We start from the raw sequence: 19,634 nt of genomic DNA, 5'->3' as shown, positions 1-19,634 counted from the left end.
CCATTACAGTTTTAGAGCGTACAGATACTGTATTCTAAATGATGTGGTTTTGAAGCATGTAGGCCAATCTTGCTGTCCAAAATACTCATAACTTATCAGTACTGTAATTGTTATTCTTTCAAATGTATTGTGCCCATCTATACTGCAGGTGTTTGTACACCCAGTGCACGAGTCAAATTTTTGCCAGCAGTACTGCCAGATGGCACATGTATTCTGCTCTCCTTATGCTCTGAGGTGCGGGCGTAAAAAAGTATGGTTGCAGCCTCCTTCTCTGTTCCATCATATCTATAAAGTGAGAGGGTCATGAAATGTACATGCGCACAACACACCTACAAAATAACTGTTTTTTCTCTGTGTGATTGTGCACATATACATTCACTGCAGGTGATGCATCAGCAATTCCCTTACAGGTGAAGGGTATTCAGATTATCTGAACAGAGACTGTAACACTGACTTACCAAAGTTGGCATTGTTATGAGACACTTGAGAGATGGCGTAATGAGTGCAAAATGTACATACAGATGACTACAATATTGCCTTTTAGATATCACCAATAGAAACATTGCTCAGAAAGTGGTGAAGTGGACACTGAATGAGAAGTTATTCTTGGTGGCAGGAAGACTTCAGCAAGGTTGTAGCAGAACTTAATGAAGTCAAGAATCCAATATGAGATTTACTCAGTTGACCCTGATTGACCTTAATTTGCTCAGCACAGACTATGAAAAGCCTGGGAAAAGTCTAGTGAAGTCCAAGTAGAACACCAAATGTATAACTGTTTCCTCAGCTTTAGAAGAATAGGTTTTTAGGGAAAAAACATTGGAAAATTAATAGACTGACTTACATGGAACGCTGACATTACCTTAGGGTGTGGCCTAAAGAAAACGGTCTTAATGGAAACCTATAAAAGGAGGATCAGCAAGAAAATATTAATGTTCTTCAACCCTCTTAGTAGATGTAACTGCCCCCAGAAAAGTCATTTTCATACACAATAACGGTAACGAGGTTGTAGCCAGAGACTTGAAAGGGAGGCCATATGAATTTGGAAAGAACTAGCCTGAAATCTCATATAGGTACAGGATCAGACACAGAAAGGTAAACAATGAGTAGACCTTTCAAAAAATCAGGAAACAAGAAGATGAGAGAAAATAGAAAACTCATTGTTCTCGGGTGGGGTGGAGGGGTTCATTATTCAGGCAGCATCAGGGAGAGAGGACAACCCCAGTTCTCTCTCAGCACAGCAGCTTGGGGCCAGGTGAGACGTGCCTGTCCCTGGCCACTACAGTTGGCACAGTATGGGGGATGGGTGCATATCCCCGGCTAGAGGACAGACAGACACACAAACTCTCTCAAATGTATAGTAGATAGTTGTCCCTTTCTCTACTTCGGTCTCCTGCTGGCCCAATGCATTTATAGCTTGCTGTCCCCCCCATGGTCATTCTACAGCATAACTGTCCCTCCTACCAGACCTCTTCCTTTCAATTTTATGAGAAACAACTGAATTTCAGGCACATCCCATTGTGCTGGCACAATAAAACCCTTACCTTGCTTTAAGTCAGAGATAGGGAACCTTTTTGGGTAGAGGGCCGCTGACCCACCAAAAAACAACAACAACAAAAACCACCCACACATTCCATTTGGGGGGAAAGGGAGAGGGAGGGCCCACACACAAGAAAAAAGCAAACAAAAAAAGCAAACAAAACAAAAAAACTCCCCTCACTGACATGGCCCCACATTCCCCTCGCACACCAGAGCCTAGGGGGGGCCTAACCTAATAGAATTTGTGTGCTCCAGCTCCATGGTGGAGTCGCAGGGCGGCTGGAGTGCCAGCCCAATGTTCCCCAATGCTGGGGGGGGGGGGGGGGGGGGGGGGGGGGCTGAGTCTCTGAGGCTTGATCCAGGTGAGTTGGGGGCCTGTGGTTTCCCCATCCCTGCTCAAGTTATGATTATAGCATACTCAATTTGGTGGCCCTAGCTCTTACCATTTAGGAGAAGTTCTTGAACAGACTGACTCACAGACAGATGGACATACAGACAAAATTTCTAAAATATATAACAGATACTCAAGAGATCAAATAACCAATGTCAGTCAGGTTTAACAATATGGTTCAGAAAAAAGGTCCTATACGATACCAGTCTATGAAGAGCAACCCCATGAAGCAAAATTGAATTCACCTTATGCAGAAGGTGTGCTTCCCAAGTTATGCATTTCAGCTAGTATTATTTTTATGAATTTACAAGTTACACATTTTGACTGCACATCACCAAAATCCAACCTATCAGTTTGTTCCACATCCCTAACTTGTTACTCTGTTCCCTCTTTATTTCTGTTTTGCTAGCATTCCAGGTGAGTACTGTGGAAGTACTTGCCTGACTTACACTGAGACACAGAACGCCTACATCTTGATTACAAGTTCCCTATCTGCTTGTAACAAATGATGATTTCAGCAAATGCAAGCTGTTATTGGACATTTAGCATAGGAAGTGAACGAGATTATGGTAACGACCAGTTTAGGTTATATCACTGTTACAGTATTTGTGCTTACTGCATACTATGTATTATATATGCACTGGATTCTACCTCTCCCTCTCTCCCTCTCTATATATATTAAAATTCCAATAGTCCGGCATCCAATTGTACAACACTTCTGACAGTCCGGCATCAAAACGGCAAGAGCCTAATGAGTGAGCTTTGACAAAAAACGAGTCACAAGGCAGCAGCAGCAGCAGCAGCTGAACCGAGCAAAAAGGGTAAAAAAGGGTTATATAAAACCAATTTATAGCACCTCCTGCTAGTCCAGCATATCCAAGAATCTGGCACCACCTAGGTTCCAAAGGTTCCAGATTATCGGAAGTCTACTGTAAAAAGCGTGCAAATATTATGATATATATTTACATGCTAGCCAGTATATGTTAGTCAACAAATATGAGTGTGCTATCATGAATCAGGACACCAGACTTGACAGCCTTAAAGGGGCTGAAGTTCATGGAACTGATGAAGAAAACTTAGATTTGTGAAGTATCAAATGGGTTCCGAGGATTTACCAGAAGATTTTCTGGGGAAAAGTCTAAAATGTTGAAGTCCTGTTAACACTGGCATGTCTGAGTCCCTTTAAAGTGACTGACAAGGTAGCCAGTGTAATATTTGTCACTGATCTTGTGTTTTAAAACAGAAAGAGCTAGAGGGCAATTCTGGTTGAATAAGATTCCCCTGCCTTATGGCCAGGGCTTTACCATGATGCAAGATACCTCTTTCATGAGGTGGATCTTAAATCGAAAGTTCCTCTGTGATTTGGTCCTGGTGGGGAAGGAGGTACAAATAGAGCATTTGTCCCTGGCCTAAACCAGACAAATCAAGCAGCTCTTGTGTCTATTTGTGACTCGGATGACGGCCCTGCAGGTGACACACTAGACAAATTCTCTAGACGATGGCAGGCAGGCCGACAGGAAATTTAAGAGATGCTAGCAAACTGAAGCAAATGTTACAGAGAGCTTCATTGTGCACTCACTATGGGCAGTGAGAAGGAATTGAGAAGGAGGAGGCAGCCAGGCCCCTCTCATGCCTTTGCCTGAGGGTGTGTCCAGACTACATGGATTTTTCGAAAAAAGTGGCCTTTTTTTGAAAAATCTTTACCTGCGTCTAGACTGCCACCACAATCTGTCGACAGTAAATCGAAAGAACATGGCGGTTTTGTTGACTGCGGAAAACCTCGTTTTATGAGGAATAATGCCTTTTTTCGAAAGCGCTCTTTTGAAAGATGCTGTGTAATGCAAACTGTGCTTTTTCGAAAGTACTGATTGTAGTCTAGACGCTCTTTCGAAAAAGGTGTGTAGTCTAGACGTAGCCTGAGAGAAAAAAGAAAGCAGGGGCACGCTGACTACACAGTGGTACTGCAAAAGTCTCTGACTCACGTGCGTTAGGCACACAAACCCCTGCACTGGAATGCGTGTGCGCACAATCATTCAAAAGAGAACTATGAATTAATAAGCTACGTTGAAATCCAAGCTTAATTTTCTCATACTTTTTTGTGCTTCTCTTCCAAATAATCTTACAATATATAAACAGGGAGAAGTTAACAAAATATCCCAATTGCTATGTACACCTAATGCTATTATTCAATAACCATCAGATAATGGAACAAGTCTTTTCTATTTTTATTATTCTGAACTTGAACAGAATGACTTCTCATTTTACAAAGCAAGTAATATATATAGCATTGTTAAATTTGTAGTAAAGGTCTTACTTATCTCCTTTACTCCACTTCTCTCCACTGGGTGGTCTGTAAGTTCGTAACCTCTGCATCTCCTCCTTCCAATGAGGAGGGGTTTCACTGCTCTCATCATCATCAGATTCAGAACAGGATCGTGATCGAGGTGGTGTGTGGTATCGCTGAAATAGTACAAAAGCAGGATTAAACAAAGAGGAAATAGGACACCAAGTACCTAGTAGGAGAGAACTGAAGCAAAACCATAATAGAGCAGGTCTCAACAACACAAGTTAAATCAGGAGTCTCATCTGTAAATTCATAGATTTTAAGGCCAAAAGGGACCATAATGATCCTTTAGTCTCACCTCCTGAAAAACACAAACCAAACAACCTCACCCAGTAATCTCTGCATCAAGCCCATGAAAAAATAATTATATACCCTACAATGAGTGTGGTTCCTTAAAGTATGTTGTCCACATGGGTTCCACTCTAGTTGGACATGTGTCCCATGTGTAGGGCTCGACAAATCCGCTTATCTACTTGCCCGTGGCAAGTAGATTTCAGCCGGTTGCCCTGTTCACCGGCGGTTTGCGCACGTGCAGTGCAAGGTTGGCGAGTGGTTTTCGCCGTGGTCTGTCAAACCCTGCCCATGTGCATGAAATCTGACTTGCTTTGTCAGTAATCTTCACTTGAGGGCCTCCAACTGAGGGCATAATAAGCTAAGCAAATCCAACTTTCCCTCAGTTCCTTTGTCAAAACAGAATCTCAGAACTGTAAGATTCCATTATAGCATAGGAGGGCAGGCTGCAGAATCCACATGGACAACACTTCTCAAAGGAGAACCAGTTACTGTGAAATAACAAACCTTTCTTCTTTGACTCTGTGTGTATTCCACAAACAAAACATTTGTCTGTTGGCTTGGAGGAGGTGGTTAAAGTCCTATTTATATTTAACTGCAGTACACCTCCTTCAAAAGGAACTTCTAATCAGAAAGCCTCTAGCAATGAATACTAGCTTGTAAATATGCAGACCCAGGTCCATGGAACTGTTCTACAAATTACAGAAATATGGACATTTGTCAGACAGCCTAGGATCTAGTGTAATGAGCTCCAATATGGTTTGGTAGATCAAACCTGGCTAACTCATAAACACGACCTTGGAGACCTACTTAGATAACATCTGAGTGTATATAGGCTGTTCCTTAACTCTATCAGCAAAGGCTAGAAATACTCTTGGCAGGGCTCCTGAATGGTGTCAATGTAAAGAGATAGCGCCCTTTCTGTATGAAGTTTATCTTCTTCCAGGGCTAAGTGAGACATGGGAAAGAAAACTGGGAGGTGAATAGATTGGTTTATTTGGAACTCAGACAACCTTGAGACAACCTGTCCTTATGAAATATGTATGGGGACCCGAATCTTCCCTACCCTGGAAAATGATGTAATGGCTACTAAAAAGGCAGTCTTCATTGGTAGGTGCCATAGAGATTGAGTGCTAAGAGTTCAAAGGTAATACTAACGTCCATTGATGGAGGGAGCTCCAGAGGGGAGTAGGGTAGGAATGAGCTTAAAGAATCTTGCCACTCCAGAGAAAAACATAATATGGCTAAGGATGGGAGGGTGATGCTGCCACATGGACCCTTATGGAGCTGAAGAAAGCCCAGACAGAAAACCTTTTCCATTTATCTCTGTTAAGTTTGGTTAAAGGTTTCCTGTTCTACAGCAGAATATTCCAAACTTCAGTTGAACAGCTTCTTTTGCTTTGTGTCATGCAGCCAGGATCCAGACTGTCAGACATAATGAAACTGGGTCTAAGTGGCTGTTGCTTTGCAGGACTATATTAGGCAGGGCCAGCAGGATGATGGTGGGGCTGTGTTAAAAGGTTCATCAGATCTGAATACCACAGAGTCTTGCCTCAATTTCCTCAGAACCCTTGGTACCATGAGAATCAACAGAAAGGCATATATCAAGCTAAGTGTACAATGGACGAGGAATACATCTACCAGGGAGCCTGTGCTCGACCCCCTTCTGGAACAAAATGTCTGACACTTCTTGTTCTGGTCTGGGGCAAATAAGTCTGTTTCTAGGAATCCACACTGGAGTACAATATTCTGCAGAACGAAGTCTGACAAAATGCCCTAGTTATCCGAGGATGTCGGCTGAACCGATCTGCCAAGGTATTTGGAAGGCTGAGGTGGTGGCAAGTCACTGATCTGAGTCAGAATGCATCAACTCATGAGCCAAGTGGTCTTCTGACAGAGCACAGATGCAATCTTTCTCCCTCTTCTTTGCTGATATAATGCATAGCTGTGGTGTTGCCTGTCAGCACCTGTATTGTGGATTCCCAGAGTTGAGGAAAGAATGTTCTGTATATGAGATGAATGGCTTTATGACATTTAAATGGAAGCAAGCTTCTGGAGAGGACAATAGGATTTGCTCCCCACCTTTGAGTGATGGAGTCTGTCAGCAGAGTCATGGTAGACAGAAGTGTACAGAGAGGTCCTGTGTGGCCCACCTGCTGTATCAGCTTAACAAAGAGGGGACTCCTTGGGGGACTATAATCATTATGTCCATTCAGTGTCACTTGGGTAGATACAATATGCACAAAATACAGATGAAGTCTGGCAATTTCTTCACAAATACAAGAGACTGCATGTTCATGAAGCTTGAAACATGTTTCCACTGATATTCTGAGTGACCCCTGAAGTTAATAGATGACATCTACTATTGCTTGGAATCTCTGCTATGGAAAATATACTTTTTACTGATCCGGAGTCTACCAGGACTCCTATTAACTCTATATACTGAGTTCCAGTCATTGCGATTTTTTGTCTGCTGACCGGGAGAGCCAGTGAGGCAAACAGCTGTGAATTACTTGAACTGAAAAGATGACCAGTTGGAATGATCTGTCTTTGAATTAGCCTGTCATTGAGGTAAAGATAGAGTTGGATTCCTTATCTTCTTAGATGAATTCCTATAACTGCCAAGCATTCAAAGAACACTCATGGTGTGAAAAGACTAAAGGGCACAGGACCCTGTACTAGTAATGAAATGTTCTACAGGAAATAGCTTAGATTTCTAGTAGGGCTTGCTGGATACCCATAATCAGACATCTTGCAGGCCAAGAACCGCAAACCAATCTTGAAGACCTAATGAAGGAATTAGGAGGCTAGAATCACCATCCTGAACTTGAAATTGTGGATATAGATATTGAGCTATCAAAGGTCCCGCTCGGGCCACCAACCTCCTTTTTTCTTTAGGATAAGAAAGTAATGGAAATCAAAATCCCATCCCTGACCATGAGATACCATGCTTGGATTAAACATTACACTTCACATGTGGCTCATGTTATTCATTATATATAAGATGAGACTTATGTTGACTAACTTACCCAATTACATATGTCTCTTACCTTGGCAACCAAACCCCATTAAAATAGAGACTAAAAGGCTAATACATTCAAAGAGCCCTCCCCCAACCACTGAATTTTCAGATCCCAACAATGTCACTCTACTTTCTTGACCACATATATGTAATAATAAGATGAGCATTGTTACTACAACTGGAGACATGAACAACAGCCATAATGCAAAAGACACTGTACAACTTTCTTATCTCTGTGCCTTACAATCCTGAGGCTTAATGAAGGCTGTTGTGGGGCACACTGGCAAATGGAAAAAGGTTGCGGCTATTGTCATTGTGTCTGGCTACTCCTGTAGTCTCCTGTCCAGGATGCCATAAGTTGGGGTTCAGTGATGATTACAGGATGAATTCAGTGGGTATTATTTCTCTCTCTAAAGTAAGTATTTCATACTTAAGTGATTTTGACGACCACTCACAACTAAGGGGCAAAATCCTGTTTCTCCTATCAGTCTAATAGGTAAGCCTGTTTTTAGTGTGAGGGATGGAAAAATGTTTTTACAGATACACAGTTTTATTTTGCTGCAACATTTCAAAACACCAACCAGGCAAACTATGATCCTTCAACTTCAGTTACAATACAATCACATATAAACCACATGAATAATTTAAAACTTTGGGGAGTTGGTTGGGGGAGGATTAAGAGAAATATACACATACTATTGTTCCTCTTCCTTTAATTTTTCTTCCAGATTTAGAGACTGATGGCTTCTGGTCAGTCAAAACTGGTGCAGAATCAAGAAGTATCCTAAAATAATAAGAAAAAATTGACTTCATATAAAACAATAATAAAAACATGAATTTGTTCAGCATGCATCATTGCTAAATTAATAATGTAAAAGTATTTACCAAAAGATCCAATAAAATACAGAAAGACTGAAAATCAGTGTAATGTGAAAGTGATACTACTATACGGAGAAAAAACAGTGAGCAATGGATAGCTTCCCTACTGACACAGTAATTTTCACCCAGTTAACAAGATTAACTATCTACAGTAAATAATACTGACTTTTTGGAGAATACAGTCATTTTCATTACCTGCTAGCCACATGTGCTCTGAAAAATGCCAGGATCCCCACATCCATAAAGATATTAAGAGCTTGTCTACACAAACATTTAGTTCACAGAAAACTAGGTTGTAAATATATCCCATGCTATGCCTGTAACACACTCAGGGTCCACTTGACTCTGACAATGCGCACTAGCAAATTGCTACTCACTCACTACACTCAAAGTATGCTATAGGAAAGAGCATTAGAACTTTGTATAATGTTTCTATTATATTTAATTTGAAGCTATTTTACAAGCTGATGATTCTTTGGTTTCTCCAGAAAGATAGGTTTTTTTAGAAAATAGGCAGAAGCATACACACATCCGAGTCTTGACCAAATTCCAATTGATCACAAGATTTAAATCAAATTTATCTTATAGCTTAAATTGGAAAGGTAATGCTTCATTTTTCCTCTGAAGCTACTCTATAAAATTGCTATGCACTGTTAAACAAGTACTACATTTTATCCTGGAGTTTCATACCGAAGCAATGGATGAAGTTATCTGTTTCTGTTGTTCGTATTTCAATTTAAGTATCTAACACATTTGGGATCCTTCAATGATGTATGGCACAATGTAAAGTTCTTACATTAGCTTCGATCTTAAGAGATTAGACTTATAGGTTGAAGTGGAAATTCCAGTGGAGACTGTTAAAAGCAGCTAAGTTACTTAATGTTATGAATCTTACTTTCACCACTAGGTGTCCCTCAGAGTCAGGAAAGAAAACCCTTTATTAATGGAAAGAACTTTTCCACAAAATTAACAGAGTAACAAAAAAGGTTAAGTCTGCTACTTACGGCTCAGGCTCTATACTGACAACTGGCACATCTCTTCTCAGCAAAAATCTATTTTCAGGCACTGGGGGAATTTCTTCAGGTCGAACTACAGGTTTGTCCCTTTTTGTGCTCAAGTCAACTGACTTTTTCTCATTTACATCACTTTTGTCAGAATGGCTGCTGGAAGGGAGCAATTTACAAAGCAAAACTATTACCTAAATCTAGGCTGAAAGAGGTACAGCTTATCAAAACTGATTTTAAAAAATAAGCCTAAGTGATATATCCCAGTCACTTTAATGTTAGGTAGACTTATATTACACTGTTAGCTCATTTACTTTGATGCTAACATCTACAAGGTCAAGCCCTCATAGAACTATAGAAGAAAGGGCTCTTTATATTTAAGACAAAAATTATATTTCCTGCTAATATAATCAATTACTTCTTGATACTGTAATAAGTTACCTTAATAGTCTAAAATACAGGAAATCATAATTGAAAATAAATATCACATTTTAAAATCAAGCATCTTTAATACAGTACATTTTCCTTTACTTTAAAAATTATCCCAGATAACCAAATTAAAGCTTATCTTCAAGCATTAGTTCCTCCTTTCTAATGTATGTAAACATACTATGTTCCAAGCTGCTTTTCATTGTGAAGAGATGCAGTTTATTAGATACATTAATAACTTTTCTCAATATAATTATTAGGAAAAAAGTATTTAATTAAATCTTCAGTAAACTTGTCTTTAATTTTTAAGGATCAACCAAACTTCCAGAATTAAATACACCTTCATAATATGTCCATAAAGCACCTATGTGATTAACATAATTTCACACATGATTTCTTTGGATTTAACAACAGAGTAGTCACCCTCTTTGGTTTGATATCCGTTTGCACCTTGGCTCCTCTTTCTTCTTCTCTTCCCTTCTTCGCTTTCTCGACTGTTTGGTTTTAGTTCTTCTCTTGCGCTTTCTTCTTTTGCTTCTCTCATTTTCAATTTCACTTTCAGATGAGGATTCTGATGAGGTTGATGAACTAGAGGAGGAATCTGATGCTTCGGAGTGAGCAGACACTTTCCTCTTTTTCTCTAAAACTTAAGACAAGACAATTATGAAAACCTTAATCTCCAATAGAGCAGAGTGTAAACTATAAACAAACATCAGCTCTTTTATTTCCCAATTAGCCAGAATTCAAAAGGAACAGGACACTTTAATGTGCATTTACATGAAGCAGGTGTTCAGACCATCCATATTAAGTGAATAAAGTATCAATGAAGAAGCTGAACTATAATAATGTTTTGAATTACAGCAACAATGGGCATGGTAAAATTCTTCATTTTCTACTGAGTGCACAATATAGCTCTCCAATGTATAACTCTCTTCAGTGGGCCCTGCTCTGCAGAAGGGGCAGAGTCTTGGGTGGAAGGGGTACAGCTGGGGCTAGGGATAGGCAGCTCTGTAGTGTGGCTGGGAGAGCGCTACACCTCCCACAGGCAACCAACCCTCAGCACTGCCCAGAGTGTACCACATGGCACTCGGACAGTGATTTAAAGGGTCGGGACTCTGGCTGCCACCACTGCGGTAGCAGCAACAGCAACGACCAGGAGCTTTAGGCCCTTTTGTATTGCGTGGCCCAGGGCAACTGCCTCCTCTGCCCTTCCCCCCAGGCCAAGAGGCCTGGCTTTCTGCCCTAAAAAACAGACTGTACCACTTTATAACTAACATTTCAACTATACATAATACAGGAGAAATTTTTATATTACAATAAAAAAATTATAGTGCATGAACCTAATGAACAACTTGCATATCAGTTAAGTGTTTTATAAAGAAATGTTAATAAGTAAATGTGTGGATATGTGACCAAGAGAACAGTTTGACAAATTAAATTGTTTTTACTCTAAAATAAATTTTAGTTTGCAATAATGTGACAATGTCTTTGGCTCTTCCTAGGATAATCAGAAAAATAATAAAGACCATCCACAGTCATCTGATTTTCTTTGGTTGAAAACATCTTAAATGAACAATGCACAAGTTAAAAATTAAAACCAATATCAAGGCGCTCAGACTTAGTCTCAATGTCCATCTCCTTTCCTAGAAGCTACAGCACTTTGTTCTATCATTCATCTTCATACTTGTTTAGAATCTGTCCACCAACTAGGACCACAACAAGGGGGAAAACTTCACAAAAAGGAATATCACTTCAATATTCCACTCCCTCCACATACATCCTGCCCCATTGCACCAATACTGCAATCTATCCCACAGTCAACAAGAGCTCTTCTAACGCTTTGAAAATGAAGCTTAAAGAGAAAGTGTTTCTCCTTCTTTATCTCAGAATTGATGCTCCTCTCCTTCCCAACCAAGCCAGGAAGACCTAACGAATTTCTGCTAATTTTCACAAGATGACAAAAGGAAGAAGAAATTACTCACCTTGTGCAGTAATGATGGTTCTTTGAGATGTGTGTCCCTGTGGGTGCTCCACTGAGGTGACGGTGCATCCTTGAGCTGGTGATCGGAGATTTTTACCCTAGCAATCTCCATCTCGTGTTATTGTTTCGGTTAGCTGCACATGTGGCGCAAGTCCCTCCATTCCTTTTCTACCAAGGAATTCCTAAACAGACTCCAAAGTAAAGGGGAGGAAGGGATGGTAGTGAAGCACCCACAGGGACACACATCTCAAAGAACCACTGTTACTGCATAAGGTGAGTAACTTCTTCTTTGAGTGGTGTCTCTGTGGGTGCTCCACTACAGTTACTATAAAGCAGAATCCCCTTTAAGCGGTGGTGGGCTTTGGAGTCGTGTATGAGAGGAGAGAGATAGTTGAACTGTTGTAATGTGTAATGCTGCACAAAAAATACAATGGGATGACAGGTAGCCACTCTGCAGATGTCAATAAGGAGTACATTGTGAAGAAATGCAGTAGATGTTGCCATTGCCAGGGCTGAATGAGCCATGATCCCCAGAGAGGAGGGGGGCACTTGTTGCAAAGCTTGTAACACGTGTGGATACAAGATAATATCCATTTAGATATTCACCACTGCTTGAAGTATGTCCAGGGTGCACAGGATCATGTCCCTGATGGAGTTATGAGGCTTTGGGTAAAAAGTGGGTAACTAGATAGGTTTGTTAATATCAAAAGAGGAGACTACCTTAGGTAGAAATTTTGAATATAGACACACGTTAATCTTATCTTTGGAGAGGACTGTGTATGGCAGGTGTGCCATCAAGGCTGCAATCTCTCCTATCTGCCTGGCCAAGGCAATTGTAACTAAAAATGCCACCTTCATAGCCATATGGTGAAAGGAGCAGGTCGCTAAAGACTTGAAGGAAGAGTTTGTCAGAGTACTGAGGACAAGTGGCAGGTCCCATGGTGGTACTGGTGGGCATATATTAGGGCACATCTTGCACAGATTAGAAAGGAAGCCATTAGTAGTATGGGAATATGATGACCCCTTCACAGAAATTTTTGAAGTGGCCCCAGGCTGCTTTGGAAGGGGCAAGGACAGGACACTTCTGTGCTTTCCCACCTAAAGATACTGATTGATCCGGGGGTGGGAGAGCGTATGAAATCTTTGCCCCTACTCTTCCCCCCCAAGAGAGGGCTTGGGGTGAGGGTAGCGTGCAAAGTCTCCTCCCGCCCTGCCCAAGCGCTGCACACTCCTTGAACTGGTTGCGTTGAGTCCTCCATCTATTGGGATGTTGCTTGGGCCTGTTGTCATATGGCCTCTGCTGTGGCCTGTGATAGTTCAAGTCTCTTGGTCTTTAGTATGGGGTGTATCTGTGTTTTTTATTAGGTGGGTTGTACATGCCTAAAGTATGCAGTGTGGTGCAGGAATCTTCCATTGAGCATAACACCTCATCTGTTTTTGTAGCGAACTGGTTCCTATCAAAGAGGAGATCCTCTACTTTTCTCTAATTCTTTTGGAACTCCCGATGATTGTAACCATAATTCTGTGCACATTACTATTGCTATAGCGGTGGTCCTAGCTTCTGTATCTGCCACATCCATTGCAGCCTGGAGAGCTGTTTTTGCTATGGATTGGCCCTCTTTGACGATGGATTAGAGATGAAGTCTCCTGTTTTCATGAAGGTCCTGTAAGAGATCTTGTAATCTGGAGTAATTAGCATGATCATAGTTAGCCAGCAGGGCAGTGTAATGTGATATTCTGATCTGGAGGGTGGCAAAGGAGTATACTTTCTGGCTGAAGAGATCCAGTCATCTGTGTTCCTTCTCTTGAGGCGTAGACTTTTATTGAGAGTGTTTTGATTCTTGATGAGCCCAATGAATTTGGGTAGGGATGTGAGAAGAAAAAATCCATCCCTTTTGCCAGGACAAAGTATTTTGTATTTGCTCTCCAGTTGGTGGGTAGGAAAGAGGCTGGCATCTGCCAGAGTACATCTGATGGCTCCATGATAGCCTCATTGATGGGTAATGCTATCCTTGAGGATGCAGCCAGTTGGAGTATTTTGAGTAAATTGTATTATTTGTCTTGCATTTCTTGGAGTGTAATGTCCTGAAACTGAGCCACTCATTTGAATAATTCTTGGAATTGTTTCAAGTCGTCTGCTGTTGAAGAGGATGATGCTTGGAAAACTGCTTTGTCTAGAGCAGCAGAAGACTGTGGGGCATGTAAAGAGCTCTCTGAATTGGATTCACGTAAGTTCTCATCATGTGCTGGATCTGCCTGGGTTATTACCAAAGGAGGGGGGCAAGAAGGTGACGAAGGTGCATTGGTAGCCGGACACCGTGTAGCTATATGCGCTGGTGTAGAGGCAGTGTATCTCGTGGGCGGTAGCGATGGGAGAAGAGGGGGCGATATTGGTGCCATGACTCCCAGAGAGGCCACTGAGTTGAAGCTGTTGTGGTGGATATGGCCATGGGTGGTGAAACCACAGAAGTTGTGGAGGTTGTTAAAGGGATGGTGCTGAGTGGAGTGTCATGAACCCACTGATTCTGATGCGGATGAGTGGTGTAACAAAAATCTACTCCCCTGTCCGCTGCCATGTTCAGTTTGCGGTGACAATGGTGTGGGAGAGTAAGAAAACATTTCTACAGTTTGTCTATATGGGTTAGAGAGAGGTAATGTTGGAGAGTGTGGTGAAGCTACTTCCTGCACCGGTGGAGATGGTACACCCAAGTGCGGGGCTTTTTGTAAGTGGTGTGTCTTGTTAGTCGCTTTCCTGTGCTCCAGTGCCAGAGTGTGCTTTAATTCTGGCTGCTAGGAACTGGCTTGTTCAATCGGTGCCAGGGTGCCTGTGGATGCCAGGCAGCAGCATGTCCGGTTTTGTCAGTGCCGGTTGGTTAGCCATATCGGCAGGTGCCGAGTGGGTGCTGTTTCGGATCTGACTCAGCTCTCTTAACTGAGGTCAGTTTTCGCTTCTCCGTCGTACTGGAAGTAGATGGCACCGGGGAATGAGCGGCCCAGGACGTAGTGGGCAGTGATTGTGCTGGGGAAGCCCGCAGCACTCAAGAGGCTCTGTGGGGCAATGAACTAGCCCTCTCATGGGGCGCTGAGTGTGCCCATGCCTCTGGGGACTTATCTCCTGGTGGGTGGAGGGATTTCTTCCAGAGGAGATTCTTCAGCCTCATTTTGTGGTCTTACCTCGCTCTCGCCATCATGTTTTGAAAATTCAGGCACTTTTGTGCAACGTGGCTTTCACCTAGGCATTTAATACAGGATGCGTGTCCATCAGAACTGGCAATGAGTCCCAACATGAATCACATTTCTTGAAACCAGGAGAGCCTGGCATGTTGAACGAATGTGAGGATTCAGAACTTGGAGAGAAACGGAGTAGAGGAAAAAAAACCCAGGGAAGCGTTTCCCCTCTGCCCCCAAATAAAGAACTGGGTAAAATGAACTATAAACTAACTAACACTAATAACTCGCAAACTAACTATACTATTTTTTTATTTTCTGTCAGAAAGGAGAGCACTGCTGTGACTCTGTCTTTAGCAATGGATGGTAGAAAAGGAAGTGAGGATTGTGCTGCCCACGCTCCTAATGGACAAAAACAGTGCAAGATGGCAACTGTGCATGCACGGCAAAGGAAGACACTGCTAGGCAAAATCTCTGATCAGCAGTGCAAGGACACACCAAGACCCGAGTGGAGCACCTACAGGGACACCACTCAAAGGAGAACTGATTGTTCCTGCCTAAGCGGAGTATTTTGCATTTGTCCTTATTGAATTTCATCCTATTTACCTCAGACAATTTCTCTAGTTTGTCCAGATCATTTTGAATTTTGACCCTATCATCCAAAGCACTTGCAACCCCTCCCAGCTTGGTATCATCTGCAAACTTAGTAAGTGTACTCTCTGTCAATATCTAAATCATTGATGAAGATATTAAACAGAACCAGTCCCAAAAACAGACCTCTGCAGAACCCCACTTGTTATGCCCTTCTAGCACGACTGTAAACCATTAAAAATACTCTCTGAGAATGGTTATCCAACCAGTTGTGCACCCACCTTATAGTAGCCCCTTCGAGGTTATAATTCCCTAGTTTATTGATAAGAAGGTCATGCGATACCATATGAAATGTTTGGCCTATAAACAAATGTACAGAAATAGTTTGGATATTTTTTCTTAAACAAATGATGGGATACACAGTAAAGTTTGGTCCTCATACATTTTCCTCAGATAATTTCAGGGGAAAAAAACTGTTAACATTTCATGACTAGATTTATGTTGACAGCTTAGGTATCTTGAAAGATCTATAGTTTGCATAGTACCAATGACTACATTCGGAGCTCTAGCTCTTAAATGCAAGGAAATAAATTAGTGTTCAAGTTCAGTATGGCACTTTCCAAAAATAAATGTAAACAATGTTGACAGGAAATGGGCATGTCCTTTTTCAAGTGAGAGAATCTTCAGTTCAGAAAAAATTATCCAATTCTCAAACAGACATCTTTACACTCAATTTAAAATGCCAGAGTACCATTGTATTCTTTTCACACAACTGTCAACTTGTTTCAAGCAACATGTTTGCTTACCATTTTTTGCTGATTTTGTAACAAGCACTCCACAGTCAATAACTCGCACATCTGCATATGGCCTACTTGCTGTATCCGTTTTCAGATTTTCTATTTGTTCTATTACTTCAAAACCAGATATAACCAATCCGAAGACAACATGTACACTGCAGAAATACAAGATTCAGAAAATACAATTGTTCGGGTACAGCTAGGATTCTTCGTAGACTGAAAGTCATATTCTTACATGGAAGAATTCAGTTCCACCTGTATTATCAGGATGTTTATTTCCAACATTTAGGGCTAGTAAAACCCTCTTTCCAAAAACCCAACATCATGTTATCAAAAGTGCCAGGTTTCAGGCACTATTTTAAAAAAAGAGGGCATAGCATCTTCTGGAAGTCAACAGCAGCCACCTTTGCATATGCAATGTGCACTTTATTAGGACAAACAAAGCCAGCACCAGTGGGTGAGGTGGGCTAAGCAAGAAACTGGGGGGAAGCTGTGCCCTTCTTCACCACGGTACTCTGCTATCCTTGTGAACCCATCCCCTGCACCTCTTCAGTTAAATGCTAGAGCTGCCGCCGCCTCCTTTCCCCCCACCCTCGCCCAGGTCAGAGGATAGACGGTTCCATGCTGAGGTGATCATGGCACTCCCCTATCTCCTCCTGCTGCTCCTTAGCTCCCCACTCTCCTTTGATGGCTCACGGCCCATAAAAGCTGTTTGGACAGAGGGTCATGGCTCCAAAGCTGGTAAAATGGCAAAAACTGCCATCTGACAATATTTATAGCTTGGCTCATACTGAGCATGTTCAGTAATATCCATTGAAGTCACTGCCCTCACCTGGAATGAAAATCTGCTGCCCTGTTCAGGGCAGGAAAAATATGCTGCCCTCTGTTCAGGAGGCAATTCAGAGGGGCAGATGGGAACAGTCTGTGCAGAGGTGTAAACTCACTGTGTGGAGTGGGAGTGTCAAACAGCTGGAGACAGGAGAAGGAAAGGGGTCAAGAGGCAAACATAGGGACAGGGTGTGAAGTTAAATCCAGAGTTGTAGTACTGCCAGACTGTGGAGGAATACAAGGACAGATGGGGATAACAGATATCCCAATAAGGTGAGCCTTCTGTTCTGTTCGCCAAAATCAGGTGGGAGGCAGAGATGCTTTTAAAAAAAAATTATTTCCCCTTTCATAGGACTATATGCCTAAACTAGGGATGTAAGCAAGTAGTCGAATGGAGTACTCAACCACTCTCTTCTCCCACCCCCTTGCTGCCTCTGTATGAGAGGCAGCAAGGTGGGGAACAGGAGCTGGTGCTGGGGGGAGCTGGCTTAAAAGCTGGGTCCCCCCGGCACCATCTCTGCTGTGCCGCCTCCCCACCCACCACCTCGACCAGAGGCAGCAGGAGGCGAAGGAGTAAGGGAGGCTGCTCTGAAGCAGCCTTTGTCCATGGCAGGCTGAGGCTCACCACGGGCAGTCCCAGTGTGGAGCTGTGCCACCATGCAGACAGGGGCTGCTGCTGTGAAGCCTAAAGTTTGTGAATGGATTTTCTGATCCATGGTATGAAAAAGGTTGGGAACCACTGCTTTAGGTAAACAAAGTGGCCTACTTTGAAAAACACTGGTCTTGACCATCACAAGGTCCCCTCGCAAAGCTTTCCACAGGGTGACTGTGAGTTGTGTGAAGAAATACATGCTTTTGTTTCTTTTTGACCTGCTACCTGTTAATTTCATTTGTGGATACCTAATTCCTATGTTATGAGAAGTAAACACCACTTCCTTTCTTAACAATTTCCAACATTCTGTTAGCTTCTTTGACTGCTGTTGCACATTGAGTGGATGTTTTCAGGGAACTATCCATAATGACTCCAAGATCTCTTTCTTGAATGGTATCAGCTAATTTAGATGCCATCCTTTTATATATATAGTTGGGATTATGTTTTTAAATGTGCATTATTTTGCATTTAGTCAACATTACATTTCATCTCCCATTTTGTTGCCCAGTCACCTAGTTTTGTGAGATTCTTTTATAGCTGTTTACAACCTGCCTGGGACTATGGATATTACATAGCAATTAGTAAACTAATTGAGTAGTTGATGGAATTTCCATCAACTACTTGATTAGTTGATAAGGGGGTTCACTGCAGCTCTTCTTTTTCAATGTAGTAAGAGTCTTACTACATTTAAAAGGCTGGGACTCAGTTGTCCTGGCTTGCACCCAGTCCCAGACCGCTGTGACTTAGTCTTTGAAATGCAGTAAGAGCTGGAAGCTCAACACAGAGCTGCAGCATCTGGAACCCGGCATGAGCTGGGACTGCACAGTCTCAGATCATGCCGGGTCCCCCCTACACCTCTGCCTCCCCTGCCCGAAGACACCATTTGGGGGGTAGGGAGAAGCAGCAGCCGTGCACTCCCTTTACCAGCCAGGTGTGAGAGGCATGCACAGAATGTAAGCACTTTCCCCTCACTCTTTTAGCATCTGGGGAACGGGCTGAAAAGCTAGCTGCATCCCAGAGCGCATGGCTGCTGTCCCCCACACTCTTCAAAAAAAGAGCCCTTGCCCTGCACCTCCCCCCCCCCAAGAGACAGTGGTGGGAGGAACTGGCTTTTAACCAGCTCCTGCTCCACCCATCACTGCCTCTGATATAGAGGCAGCAAGGGGGGGAAGCCACTAGTCAAGTAGTGACTCGACTACCCGATAAGCCTAGACTTATCGGGTTGTCGACTACTCAACTAGTCGCTTAGGGTATGTCTACACTACCCTCCTATTTCGAACTAGGAGGGTAATGTAGGCATACCGCAATTGCAAATGAAGCCCGGGATCTGAATTTCCCGGGCTTCATTTGCATAAGCGGGGCGCCGCCATTTTTAAATCCCTGCTGGTTCGAACCCTGTGCCGCGCGGCTACACGCGGCACGAACTAGGTAGTTCAAACTAGGCTTCCTAGTTCGAACTACCGTTACTCCTCGTGGAATGAGGAGTAATGGTAGTTCGAACTAGGAAGCCTAGTTCGAACTACCTAGTTCGTGCCGCGTGTAGCCGCGCGGCACAGGGTTCGAACCAGCGGGGATTTAAAAATGGCGGCGCCCCGCTTATGCAAATGAAGCCCGGGAAATTCAAATCCCGGGCTTCATTTGCAATTGCGGTATGCCTACATTACCCTCCTATTTCGAAATAGGAGGGTAGTGTAGACATACCCTTACATCCCCACCTGGGA

At 42.6% G+C, this 19,634-nt stretch overlaps 1 protein-coding gene across 9 annotated transcripts in view; it reads right to left on the bottom strand.

The window, feature by feature from the left end:
• Positions 1-19,634, bottom strand: part of NKTR (natural killer cell triggering receptor) — an 81,804-nt gene that overhangs the window by 11,289 nt on the left and 50,881 nt on the right. For 5 of the 9 annotated variants that reach the window (XM_075922887.2, XM_089776806.1, XM_075922888.2 and 2 more), the window contains 5 exons: positions 16,443-16,588; positions 10,320-10,542; positions 9,468-9,626; positions 8,281-8,368; positions 4,242-4,387 (listed from right to left, as the gene is read on the bottom strand). In XM_075922887.2, coding sequence (XP_075779002.2) covers positions 4,242-4,387; positions 8,281-8,368; positions 9,468-9,626; positions 10,320-10,542; positions 16,443-16,588 — 762 coding nt within the window. The remainder of the gene's footprint in view (positions 1-4,241; positions 4,388-8,280; positions 8,369-9,467; positions 9,627-10,319; positions 10,543-16,442; positions 16,589-19,634) is intronic. The other 4 variants (XM_089776807.1, XM_089776808.1, XM_089776809.1 and 1 more) reach the window with 3 other exon arrangements.

Source organism: Pelodiscus sinensis, chromosome 2 (genome assembly GCF_052426305.1).
Source record: "Pelodiscus sinensis isolate ZL-2025 chromosome 2, ASM5242630v1, whole genome shotgun sequence".
In the NCBI taxonomy this organism is placed as follows: domain Eukaryota; kingdom Metazoa; phylum Chordata; order Testudines; family Trionychidae; genus Pelodiscus; species Pelodiscus sinensis.
Note: the sequence above shows the minus strand (reverse complement) of the source record. Positions and strands in the feature narration are given on the sequence as shown.